The following is a 13,878-nucleotide window of genomic DNA, read 5'->3' on the forward strand; positions in this document are numbered from 1 at the left end:
GAAAAATGCCTGGTTCAAAACTTTTGGAAAGAAATTACACAAATGAGGAAGCAAGAAAAATGACAAAAATAAGACTTTTATACCCAAATTTATGCTTCAAGGACTACATATTGTTCTCCAAATATGATCACATCTTCCATCATATACCAGCAAGCAGAGAACTTTTTCAGAGCACAGGTAGTGAAATCCATGTAACTAAAAGTAAACAAACAAACAAACCCCAAGGCTCTTCTCTACTTCATTTGAGTTAAAGCACCGTAAACTCAGATTAAGTGTGGTATTATTTTGTCTTCTACATCATAATGTGGAGCATATTGGTTCTTTGCAGTATTAGGACAGAGAAATGGTAATAAGTGCTCCAAATTCCCCATGAAGACAAAACCAGCAATGAAACTACCACAGATTCAGTAACAGTCTCCCTGCTTGACCTCCCCTGGTTTATGGCATTCAATCCCTGTATGTTTTTAGGGAGTGTTCCCCATGAACAGATGCTTTAAAACCTTTCCATTGCTGGCCATATACCAGGCACAAGCTTTTCCCCTGATCAGTCTTCTGGGCTCTGCCACACTATAAAGGCAAGACAAACCAGCACAAGAGGCCAGCAAGCTCCACAGTAAGAATGGAACCTCCCGTCTGAGCACAATACATGTGTGCCTCAAAAGTGCAGACTAATATGCGAACTATATAAGGCAACAAATCAAGATCTAAGCTTAATCAAAGTCCAAAGCTTTGCAAGATGTGTTTGCAAGTACAATATAATATGTACATACCATATTAGGCAACTGGAATTTTAACTCAAAAGTATTTCATCTTGCAAAGCTTAATGAGCAAATATAGCAAAGTATTTTATGAAGTTTTTTCCTCAACATATGTAAAGCATAAAACGTAGGGCTGCTATTAGAAGTAAAAATCCTTTTCCCTATTACAGAATTTTATTGAAACAAACCTTTTTCAGCATAACTGTCTAAATCCAGTTACAAACAGTATCATACTCAAAAATTCTTTGCTATAAAAAGTAGCTATTGTGTCACAAATATTCAAACAAATATAAGCCTTGTACAAAAGTTAAAACAATGCTTTGAGCCAAGACATTTACACTTTCCACTCCACTCCTTTTCAACAAAAGTCTACAAAAAAAGCTGCATGTTTATACACAAACTAAGACGACTTGCGAGAAAGTCAGGTTATCTGGAATTTCCAGATCCACTGTCAGCCCTTGTCAAATACAATACTTGGAGAGATAACCTTAAGACATGCAATGTTACACAATTTAAATAAATCCAATTACTTGACTTAATATCAGTAAATTGCCATGCCCTATTCATGAAGAACCTTACAAAGCAAATACAAGTAGAAAATTCTAAATGGATCAAACAAGGGCAAAACATTTCCCAGAGTCCTGAAAGATTTTTTTTAAAGTTTATAATGTCTGTCTATCCCACAGTATGTGAGTAAAAACAAAACCAAAACAAATCCACACCAAACGATTACTCAAATACCACCACCACACTTTTAACACTTTATTTAAAAAACAGCTGCAATTTATCTACCCTGTGTTAGTGGTCTACCCCGATTATAAAAACAGCAAATATTTTGAAAATACATCATTCAATTTGGAAATATATCTATCTTCTGCAGCATGAATTCTTCAACACAACAATTTTTCAATACAACAGTAGCAGAGCTGTGGTAGAATAAGCCCACTCTAGACTCTATTAGTCTATAGCACCTCTCCCGACATGTGGCATTCTGAAGTGACAGCAGAAACATTTTAAATCATCTAAGCAATTTCTTCCATTTTCTTAGGAACATGGGACTGAACGGATCTCCCAGGCAGCCACTTGCTCTCACAGAGCACTACATCAAAACCCTTCCACAAATTAGTAAATCACTTTTCTTGTCTCTCCCCTTCCTTCTACACTTCTGCAAAGAACTGGAGGCTTTTGCGACTAGCCACAACAAATCTTGTATTTTCACCATGTTCTCACAGAATAAAGAGATAACAGTTTTACACAAGTGGTCATTAAGAAATACTGCATCTCTATACCACTACAAAATAGGGCTTAAGATTATTGTATCTGCCAAAGAGAAATCAGCCTCTGTTTCCACCTGATGCACCCACATGCAGAGCAGTCCTGGGGCAGAGCTCCATAGCTGCATAGCTCAGCAGGGTGTGAGGAACAATATTCAATACATTGTCTTTTTTCCAACAGGTATGAAGCGATCTTAAAGTTCTTCTGGAGACCTACTTTGAAACCCTAGCAGCTTGAACTGGTGTCCATTGAAACTAACAGCGTAACTTCCTGTACTATAAAAGTCCATTTAATCCAATTAATCTTTACCTTAACCTTTAAATTAAACATTAACCTTTGACTTGAACAGATCAGACTTCTCCAGAGTTGACTGATATCCACAGCCTGTCAGAGGAAGAACAGCTTTAAAAACCCTGGAATAGTCAGAAATAGATAAGATCAAAGGTGGATTCTGGTTAAATCAGAGATTCTTTCAATCCTCTCCTGCTTTCCTTTGCCCCTCCTCCTCCCCCTCATCCCACTAGAAAGAATTGCGGTATAAATTGACTATGAATACAAATCTTTCATTCTAAGAAAACAATTGGTACTTCATGCTCAAGTTTTTTGAGCAGCTGAATAACAAGACAATGTGGGAAATACCACTGGGCGACATATGAAGCTGCAAAAGTAATACTGAATCCTAGCATTCCATAAACAAAGGAGTTAGAAGTAATTATGAGTACATTTCATGCTTGCCAATCCCCGATTCTTCAGAGGCACATCCGTACTTTAAATTAAGGGAAAAAAACCTGGTATTTCAATCTTTCCAGCTGTACAAACCTTATTTGTGTGTGGCTCTTTGTGGGTGCTGAAATAGGGGAAGTAAAAAGAAAAGCAATGTATTCAGAATGCAGCTGAGAATCATTAATACTGTTTTTCTGATTTGTAAAATTTAGTGCATTTATTACTTGAATGGTGAAACACTAATTAGGAAAAATATCACCAAATACTTCAACAAATGTTAGGTTTGCCATAATTGCTTTGTTGAATTTAGGCCTACAAAGAGATCAAGGACTTCCTGTGTTTAAAACTCTAATCTCTACTAAGGATTTTGATTTCAGAAATGACAAATCCTTCATCTTATTTGCTCAAACCTGAAGATGAGTATCTCAAGGCTGAGTTGATCAAACCACTACCTGTTTTTGAAACCAAGTGCCTATTGCTCAAGAGGTATACTAACTTGACAACTCTAAAGTGTTATGCCTTTTTCTAGAAGTGTATTATATGCAGCAACAGTACATACCAGTTATTTTCAAACCAACTCTGTAAGGCAATTCTCTTGTGCTCACACCGTCTCCCCACAGGCATTCATACTTCCATTGGGATGCCCAACTCTAGAAATAACAACGCTAAGTGATGAAGGAGGGAGGAAGAGGTATGTTGAAGGCATGGAACGGGGACAATAAAGTAGAATGCATCTACGAGAGTCCAGAAGATCAAACTATTAATGAGGGACACGACATATACTTCATCTTGATCTGCGAGTGGCATGGACTTGTCTACTTGTCTACTCAGCTGTTCAGATCAAATGTTGACTCATTTAATCTCCTTAGCAGAATGCACCAGGACAACCAAAGCTATTGGTGTACATTGCCTGCCTCAAGCTCCTTCTGTAAACAGCATAAGCTCCAAGGCAAGTGGCAGTCTGAGACACCACAGTCTGCAGTCCAACATAATAAAATGAACTAGCATGAATTTTAGACTCCCTTAGCACTGTAAACTGCAGTGACTCAGGACATCTACTTCACATCCAGCTACTTCTGCCACAGAAGGGTAAGACAGACAGGAAGGGCAGCAACTGCATCAGCCACCCCATTCTAATTTTTTTAATTTGAATATGCTTCTTAAGGTAACAGGGAATGGAGCATGCAAATTCTAACAACCTTCTGATATGTGTCTTGGAGAAGAAGAAAAAACAAGGCCTGTGTTGTTGATCTTATTGTACCTTTTCCTCCTGCACAGATCAAGTCTTATTGCAACATTATTTTATTTCCTGCTTTGTCAGCCGCATTTGACCTTCCACAGCAAGGACAAGAGCTCTGGGCTTGACCAACAGAATGCCAACCTTCTCTTTCTGGTGCAGATGCTGTTTTGAAGCCTCTGTGGATCCTAGCACTAGCATAAAATCACTCATTTCTTGGAGTCAAGAAACAATAGCATTCCGGAAACAGGTGGCATTTGTTTAAATATGCAACATGGGATAAAAAAAAATAATGGTAGGAAGAGATTTAACAGATTTTAAACAAATAGTTCAGGCATTTCACACCCTGATTGTGCTGAGTTCCTCCCATAATTTGTTACTGTTTAACCTCTGTAGATAAAAATAGTCCAATAGGAGTACCAAAGAACTCTGCCCTGTGATTTAGATCTTACAAGTAGCTTATGCAAAGTTGCTTTGAAGGTCACCTAAAAAGTTAATCTTAAATATCATTCTTCCAACTGGAGGAAAAAGAGCTAGCAAATCTAGGCAGGTAATTACTGTAGAAAAACAGCATACAATCTTTCTATGCAAATTCACTCTCACGTGCAAATAGCTTTCTATACTAATTCAGGACTCAATCCTTCCCCACCCATCTAAAAAAAATGGCTTTTGTAAATATGCTTGTCTCTAATGTGTTCCACAAGGTCAACAAACTCAAGCACTACAAAACTTACTGGGATGATGCCTATGTTAAAAAAATCCACCCCTGGAACTCTACCTTCAAGGTGGTGGCAAGATCCTCCTCTTTCCTTGGTTTGGATAAGGCAGTAGTAGACCTGAACTGCTGGGATTCATTTTAGACTTACTTGGTAATTCCACTCAGAAACCTGGTTACAAATGGGAATTCAGAGTAAACTAGGTAGAATATTAACCCTAAAAAGAACTTTCTCGAACATCAGAGGTAACCTCAAGTGATAAAGGAGATGACCTGTAACATATCCAAGTGATTCAGACTGTGGGTGGCTCAATGGCATTTAATAAATAATTCCAAAACAGCCAGGCAAATTCAAGAAGCCATTGCACACCACAAACAATAGAGATACAGTGGCTTGAAATTGTGATTAGCCTGACAGCTACCTTCTGAAGGTTCCTGATTAGCCTCCAAGTGGCTCCCAAAGAGAGTCTCCTAACTTGGAGACTGCAATGTCCACAGATTGATTTGTCAAGATTTGCCTCCACACACTTTAGGTACGCATAAAGCTCCTATAAATTCTCCTCTTTTTTTTTTTTCTTTTCATTTTAATAGAACATTGCATGCACAGTTTGTACCATTTAAAAAATGGAATTTGGCACCTCTTAATGCCAATTAACTTTTTACATCTTTGTAAGAGATGGGGGGAGGGAAACTTCCTGATTTTTTCTCTTATTTGTGTAGTTTTATACACAAATTTCCCAGGACAGATCTATTTGCTGCTTTGAATGACAGGATGCTTGTCCTCTGACAGGCTCTCCAAGAGGGCAGAGCAGCTGCTAACTCAAAAGCATTGTGCATGTGGATGCCCAGTACAAGCAAAAAAGAAGACTGACCTTCTGGCATTGTTGCTCAACTCAAACAAGAGAGCCTTAAGAACACAACAGTGGACTCTAACAAACAACTACTATTCAAGTTGTTTTGGTTTTGGTTTTTTTTTTTTTAAGTTTTTTCTCCCCAGTACATTTTAGTTCTTTTTTCAAAGTTCAACTTGAAACTAACTGCTGTATACAACATAACTGCCTGGTATGAGTTAACAGTTCTGTAGATGGTTAGTTGCTAGCAATTTTAATAATCCCATGAATGACCTGAGGTGTGAGTCAGCAAAGATCACATGAGCCACAACTGCTAGCAGCAAGATGAGAATTCAGTTCCCACAAGGAAAGATACTACCACATTTTAGAACTTTTGACCTATTCCTTGTGGCTCAATTAATAATGATTTCATAGATCATCATAATCCTATTACATTCCTAAATCAAGCATTTGATGTTACCTGACACATGTCATAATATAATTCTCTTAAGGGCAAAAAAAATTCAAAACCAGCAGTGACAGAGTGAAATACATATGCCTTCCAGTGCTTTTTCCTAAATAGCACACACTAATAAAAAACAGATACTAAAGTAAAATGCCAGAATATCAGAATGTATTTATTAGTCTTGGTTTCTTTTAATTCTGAAGAGCATGGTCTTACACTGCTGATATTAAATCTCACTGATCTATAATTAGCCATAATACAAAATAGACAAGAACTTGTTAAAGAAACAAGACAGAATTCCATTGTGTTAAATAATAATGTTTATTATTTTCATCTTTATCAGCCACAATCCAGATAACACAAACAGAAGAGGAGCTAATATCCATGTTGTATTATCAATTAGTATGGTCCTTATGAAATATTATGGCCCTTGTGTTGCTGCAGATCACATGCTGCCACATGCACTTCAAAACAGAGGAAGAGACAACACTGGCAATTGTTGCTAGCTGTTTATTTTTTAATGAGAAAAGCTAGTAAAGCTGGGGAGCACTGTTTCCCAAACCCAATTTTCTGGCAAATATCTGAAAATCTGAAAAAGCTTTTTGTAGCATGAATCCTTTGATGTTCACAGTTTAAAAAAAAAATATGAATTTGTAGATGGTTTGAGGAACAAGCCACTCTGCTTATTCAAGAAAGTCGGGGAATAGCTTACAACCCATGCACAAAATGTCTGACTCTAAACTGGGCATGTTATACCTGAAAGTGGCTACGTAGATAAATCTGGGTAACTTGCAACAACATGGAAAGATTACCTAAAATGCATTATACAGCTACAAAGAGACATGTAGATTTTTTGTCAAAAACCACCACCACTTCTATGGAAGAATTAAACATTTGTAAATAAAAAGTAAGAAATCATAAAAATTAGAAATGAAAGACAGGTCATAAAAGAAAACAAAAAACCTAAATAAATCACTGGATTAAACAATAGATGGATTAAAATAAATATGAAGAACACCGTCATAATTCTGTTTATATTGAGTGTGTCATGGAGCTTAACTAAAACTACTGCTCATGTATTTTATGTAATGAGCTTATTGGAATAGATAAGCTGTATAAAGCAAGCATCTAAAAAGGCACAGTTACAGGAAATGCAAGTAAAACTGAACGCTGTTATTAGAGCTCAGGTTGGAAAAAAAAATTCTTAATTACTAAACAGAGACCTTCAACTCTAGTATTGCCTCCAAAAAAAAAAGTTCATGGAGCTATCAACTCAGTTCCAAATACTTATTACTGGTAAGGGGAAAAAAAAACCACAAAACAAAACAACAAACTTATATTTCAATTTTGAAAAAAGTTGAAACTTAATCACATCCTGACAGAAGATGCCTTATTCAGAGGGTGAATTTCAAATGCTAGGGTGGATTAGGGCGAATTTCCAATCCTAAACTTAAAAGAGAAATGTATTTTAAAATCTTCAGAATGTAGTCCCTGTATTAAGCCCCTTTGTATACGGTGGTTTTGTACAAAACTTATCAAGTCAGAGTATCACTGCAGACTGAAGTAAAACTTCCCAGTGGCCTGCATAGTTGTAGATACTCTTAAAAAAAAGGAGGTGGAGGCAGAAGGAGGCACAGAGAGCAGGATTCATCTATACAAAGCCGTCTTTGATGATAAGCAAACATCTAGCTTGTTGGGGCATGTTAAAGATATGGATAAATTCTAGGTCACTGCTCTAGGGAGATCAAAAATTGAGCCTTATCCTATAAAAGCACACAGTATCATTCAAGCTCTGTTAGACTTGAATTTGATTCCTGTCAGTTTACCTTTTACTCTTATAAGCTGCTTTGATGTACATGACAATCCATCAGGCAATGGGTGCTTTAGAAGCTAGAAATCCCTTCTTTGAAGCTCCAAGTGAAATAAATCAGCTGTCAAGCTTCATGAACTATGTTTTTTTCCTAAATAGTTTTAAATGCCTGTTTAATGTCCAAACAATAAAATGTCTTTTCTTTGCTATATTTAGGTTACCAGTCAAATGAAGTTGTGCTTGTCCTCAGTCACCTCTTTTTAAATGCAAAATCTTATGTCTTTAAAAAAAGTTATTGACCAAATCTAAGACATACAACTGAGATCCTGTAGATTTAGTTTAAATACATAAAACATGTACAAGCTGACTTTAACAGCCAAGAAATAATATGTAGAATGCCAAAGAATGCATACACACCATTTATTTTTTGTCTCTTTCCAAGCTTGATACACCTGAAGAGTGTATGCAGTTTTATGTCTGAGTAGAAGCAGCAGCTCAGTGTCTTCACTCCCCTACGACATGTCAGTAAAATTAAACCTCCCCTGCCAAAGGTTAGTGGAAGACAGTGACCAAACACCAGCCATCTTTGACGGCAGTCTCCTAACTATCACAGTGTTGTAGGGTGAGGATGAGGCAAACCTTGCCAGTGAGAGCAAGCAGGTCAGACCTTTTGTCCAATGATTAGTAACTCAGTCAGGAAAAGGGAAATATTGAAGTGAGAGGAGACTTGAAAATAGGTTATAATAAGAGATATGTTTGGAAAAGCCTAAATCTGAGTTTCCTCACTGCACTACATAGATCTTTTTTAAAAAATACTAACAAGTCCTACGTTCCCTCTTGTACTGCCAAATTATTTATTTTTAGAAGCAACTATACTTTAACCACCATCTTCCTTCCTCTCAGATGTTTTGGGAGAGACACAGGGGCCATGTGGCATGTAAGACTCACGACACTGAATTTAGCCATTCTGAAGATGGATTATAATCCAAGTTTCTCACCAATGGGAGCTAGAGCACTCCAGCTGCTGCACTACTGCCCAAAAGCATCACTGCAACTGCAGCAATGCCGTGCAGTAAAGAGTGGCTGAATTTCTGAATCTTGGAAATGTTTCCAGGATTAGTCTGCTGAGGGAAGAATATTTTGATGATGTTAAAGAGGCTTACATTCAAGACAAACTGAGCTGTTCAGTTTTGTGAATGCAGAAGTTCTGGGTGTGTACTAAGGCAGAACATTAAGCAGCTAGTAAATTTTACTGGCAAAAGTTCAGACAGCTATATACTTAGGAATGCACAAGTTGTAAAGAACATATTCCTGTTTTTAGACCCTTAAATACTTCCTGTGTCTTACAAGGCACTTAAGTGGTTTTTGGAGACCTATGTTATTTCATAGGATACTTGTGTACCTTTTAGTATCCCAGTGAAAACTGGCTGCAAATTAAAATAGCAGCAGAATTTAGAAGATTCACAGCTGACAAAGTACTGCTGAATACTTTCCTCTACAATGAACAAAGCTGTCATGAAGACATAGTTTTTCGACATGTATTTTTAGTCTTGCATGATTTCTACTTATTGAAATTTTTCTATTCTTGTTACATGCTCCATTAAAATAAACAAAACTGTGAACTGTCCCACTATATTTGTTATATCATATTAAATATATAAGAAACAATATAAAATGTTACTGCAACCAGAGCACAGAACGTACTTACCAATATTAATTTCATCATCAGTTTCAGCATCTCCAATACACTCAAATTGGAAATCTTGTAAAGACTGTGAAAATTTTTGCACTGCCATGGATAAATCTAAAATTCAAGAAAAAGGAAAAAAAAAAAAAAAAAAGAAAATGAGAATTACTCCACTACAACTTCACTGGAGCATTTCTGCATGAAACTATTTTCTGTTTTCAAAGTTTCCTTTCTAGTATTTTTTTTGGACAGTAACTTCATCCAAAACCCCCCATCACCATTTCAAAATCAAAGTACCTGAGACATTCCAGAAACCTCTGAAACACACTGATACCAGATTTCAAACATTAATGCAGGCATTATGTTAACAACTGAAGAACTGATATACTTCTTGAAAAATAAGGAATTAGTGCAAGAAATAAATGTGGTAAATTGCATATGTAAGTAGATCACTTGTTTAAAATACTGCAAGATTAGTTTGCAGATTAAAACAAAGCTTATGACAATTTCTTTCATAAACATTATCAAAAGAATTACATTCTAACTACTCTAATACACCAAAACTTATACAGTGTTATGTAAAAGCTTTGTAAAAAGAAATCAAAGGGAAAAAATTAAACCATTAATGCTTGCCAATCAACCTAGTTGATTGCTCATAATCAATAGGATTATGAGCACTATTTTCACTGAATTACACAGACTGGACCTTCAGACCAAAGAAATTTTTAAAGCAATCCAAACTTCATAGCATAATATTTCATTAGAATTGTACACACTTCAACAACAACAAAATCGTAAATACAGAATAGCAATGTAACCACATAAATCTGTTCTTTTCTTTTTTAGGTACTAATGGCAAATGCAGAGATGAATGTGATAACAAATGAACTCGGTCTTTAAGTCAAGACTTAAAAACGCTACCAGTCCAGATGAGCCCAGAACACCAGCAACAATTCTCTGTGTCCTACAGGACTTATCTCTGGTATCTTTTTTGAAGCAAAGAAAATGAGCAGTTAAGGTTCTGGTATCTGCTACATCTAATCAAAAGTCATGGTAAGGATAAGTTATTAACAAAAGCCAAGTCATAAATTCTGTTTCAGAAGCATCGTGTATGTGTCTCCATCCTTGGGGATGTTCAAAATCTATCTGGACATGGTCCTGGGCAACTGGTTCTAGGTGGCCCTGCTTGAGCAGGGGGGTTGGATCAGATGACCTCCAGTGGTCCCTTCTAACCTCAGCCATTTTGTGATTCTATGATTTTCTTAACCCTCTGTTATTGTAAAGCCATAAAGACTAATTTACCCAATGCTGGACACAAAATTAGAAGGCGAACCTTTTTCCTGGCAGGAATAAAACCTAGCATATAAATACACAAATTGGCCTAATGTCCTAAACCAACACACACACACACACACATAAAAACTGTCATTTAAATTTGAACAATCTCCAACAGTAAGAACCATTCCACTATCCTAAATGAAATAAGGGTTGAAAATCTTTCAAACACCTCCAAATAAGAATCCACACAGTAAGATGACTAAAATTTGGATTGTTTTTAATTAAAGGAAACGACTATCAAGCAACAGAATCCCTACCAGGATTTTGCTCTACCCCTCTATTTTCTCAGTGCCTGCTGCTTTCACATTTTTAGATGCAGCTATAGAGTACATCAGTCCAACAAAAGAACAAGAATTCTTTAGACAATATAGACATGAACAGATTTTTTTTATTGTATTAGTAAGGAATTCCGTATGTTTATCTGATAAATAACTAGAGTGCAAAGAATTGGGTAAATAAACAAATTCTGTATCTTTTTGATAAAAAACATGGAAAACAGGAAAGAATGCTCCCCAGAATTATTGCATTCTTGCTAAACATTTCCTACTGTGCTGTACATGAAGATTATACTATTAAATGTATTAAAAAATTAGATGCTAAACACAAAGTATTTCCTACTGTTTGTATAAATGAAAACAAAATAGATCTTTATAAGCTGAAGCACTCCATTTTATGCAAATACAGCATCTTTGATATCCAAGTAACCGATTGTTCTACAGCTGTTAGAAAGACCTAAACTTGAATTTGTTCACAGCAGGATGCTTTGAGTTTAAAGAGAAGAAACATATTTCCATTGTTGGCTCTTCCACCAAGTTACTATACTGAGTCCTAAACTTTTCTATAAAATTGCTGCATACCAATTGATGCCAAAAGGAATAATATGGTCTTAAGGTGACTGAATGAAAAGGATTCTATATTGCAAGTACACTGAAATGTAAAAATTAACTATCACTATTAGGAATGCAGATTTACTTCCTCTGGACAATCTAATAGCTGCCCATGATGACCAGCATCTATGTGAACACAAAAGGAAATGAGGGAGCATGGACTCTGCCCTATCACGCTTCCACACATCCAGGGCTCAGTGGAACAAATGTCAAGGGAAAGGAAAACAAATGATAAAAATATCCAAGGTGGAGTCTCCATTTTATATCCTGGATTAGTCATACATAGATGCCGATCTCTCTTTCACTGTGTCAGCAAATCAGACAGTGTTAATGCTTACATGTTTTGAACCTGAAGGCGATGTGTTTAACCTAACTCTGCAACAGTAGGTCTGAAGAATGTAATAAGGATTACACAGCTCATTAGACAACTTGATAAAATCATCCAGAATGATACCATTTGGAGATTTCTGCCTCTATATGAGACCTATTCTAATAGCTTGAAAGTACTAAAAGATACCATATTAAGGTTAAAGCTGTTCAGTGTAGCAAGGAATAAAATGGAAGGTCCAGGGTCAGATATTTCCTGTGACACTAATTTACAGGTTCTGTACAAAGTTAATTTTACCTGAAAATATAAAAAAATATTACTCTACAGAATTCGAGCTTACTTGGACAGCTTCCTAGAGATTGTAATAAGAGTTACTCTGTAAGAACTCAAAGCTCAATATTGCAGTTGAACCACCAACATTGGACCAAGCGATACAATTAGTTGTATTTATCAATTTCTTTCTTAGGAACATCATCACTTTACTCGATTACAAAATTCACCTAGTCACAGAAAGGACCAGTTGTGCAATAAGCAGGTCTCCTTTAAGAGACAAGAAGATTTAAAACTGAATTAAATCAGATTTAAGAATAACTGCCTCTTCAATCAAGAAGAGGCAAATGAAGAAGAGGCTACCATCTTATCTTGTCTGGAAAAAAAAATAAAAAAAAAATAAAAAATAAACAAACAGAAGAGAGCAGAGAGATGGAGCAGAGACCTTGTCCAGCTTTACAAGATGTCATTTATCACTGTATATCCCAGAGTCTTAATGTCACTGAGAGCCCTCAATACATCCTGCTCCTTCCAGATGTAGGAAGGTAAATCACCACACCAATCATCTGCAAGCTATATGGCATTAAAAGACTTGTTCTTACCCAGCTTCTAACATGTACATCTTGATAGTCATAGTCCACTCTTTTTGTGGAGTCCACATGAACTAGAATATTTCACTTAGCCCAGGACAGAAATTCTCTTTCGAGCAGAGTCAACTGATCTCCTAAGTTACTATAAAAACCTTATCAGCTTTATTGACTGACAGTACAAGTCTATCATCCAGGGAAGGATGGCTGCTTAAAAGTCTCAATGATACCATAAATGTTGTTGCCCCTGCTCTTCTGAAGGCACTTAAATAGAGTAATCTCTCTGAGTGCCAGTGAAAGAGTGAAAATGCACCCTGTTATCCCTCAGTTGCCACAGGAGTGAATTTCTAACCACCAATTCTTTTAACATTTATTTTCCAACCGTACTAACCTGCACCGTTTGTTCCCTGTTTTCCCCAATTCCAAAGGAGGATTCAGTTTGGTCTTGCAGTGAGGCGTATAGTCAAGAGAAGCCACCTACATGCTACTTATGGTCAGTGGAAGGAGATAACGGAGACAGAGTTGCCTGTTTTAGTAAGGGTTGAAGCAATTCAACTGGCCAGCAAGATTTTTTTTGTGGAGCTCTGGCAGAGGAAGTACTAAAAGAAGCATGCTACAATGTGACCGGAAACAATAAAAGGATAATTGCAGCTTAACTACAAGAAAGTAATAACACCAGTATTAAATATGGATACATATAATACCAACCACCAGTATCATAATGTTAATGAAAGAATAATAAAAGCCATCATCCATTCAGGAAAGTCACAGAGGAATCAGGAAACACATTTTCTTTTGTATGTCTTCCTGAAGTTCTATATTTTTGATCAATCTACTTAACACATATTTACTCAAAAAAAATATGGAAAAAAACCTCTGCGTTATCCTACAAGTCAGGTTTATTTAAGATTCACTTTGTTTCAAATTGCCAAGAAGGAGGATTTAATTTGAACTGTAATTTATTAAC

The 13,878-nt window shown here is 36.3% G+C and overlaps 1 protein-coding gene across 1 annotated transcript in view; it reads right to left on the reverse strand.

The window, feature by feature from the left end:
- The window catches only part of ARHGAP42 (Rho GTPase activating protein 42), a 182,432-nt gene that overhangs the window by 114,557 nt on the left and 53,997 nt on the right, over positions 1-13,878 (reverse strand). Inside the window, exon 2 of the mRNA XM_010578259.1 lies at positions 9,523-9,618. Coding sequence (XP_010576561.1) covers positions 9,523-9,618 — 96 coding nt within the window. The remainder of the gene's footprint in view (positions 1-9,522; positions 9,619-13,878) is intronic.

Source organism: Haliaeetus leucocephalus, unplaced genomic scaffold, assembly GCF_000737465.1.
Source record: "Haliaeetus leucocephalus isolate CR32 unplaced genomic scaffold, Haliaeetus_leucocephalus-4.0 Scaffold616, whole genome shotgun sequence".
In the NCBI taxonomy this organism is placed as follows: Eukaryota; Metazoa; Chordata; class Aves; order Accipitriformes; family Accipitridae; genus Haliaeetus; species Haliaeetus leucocephalus.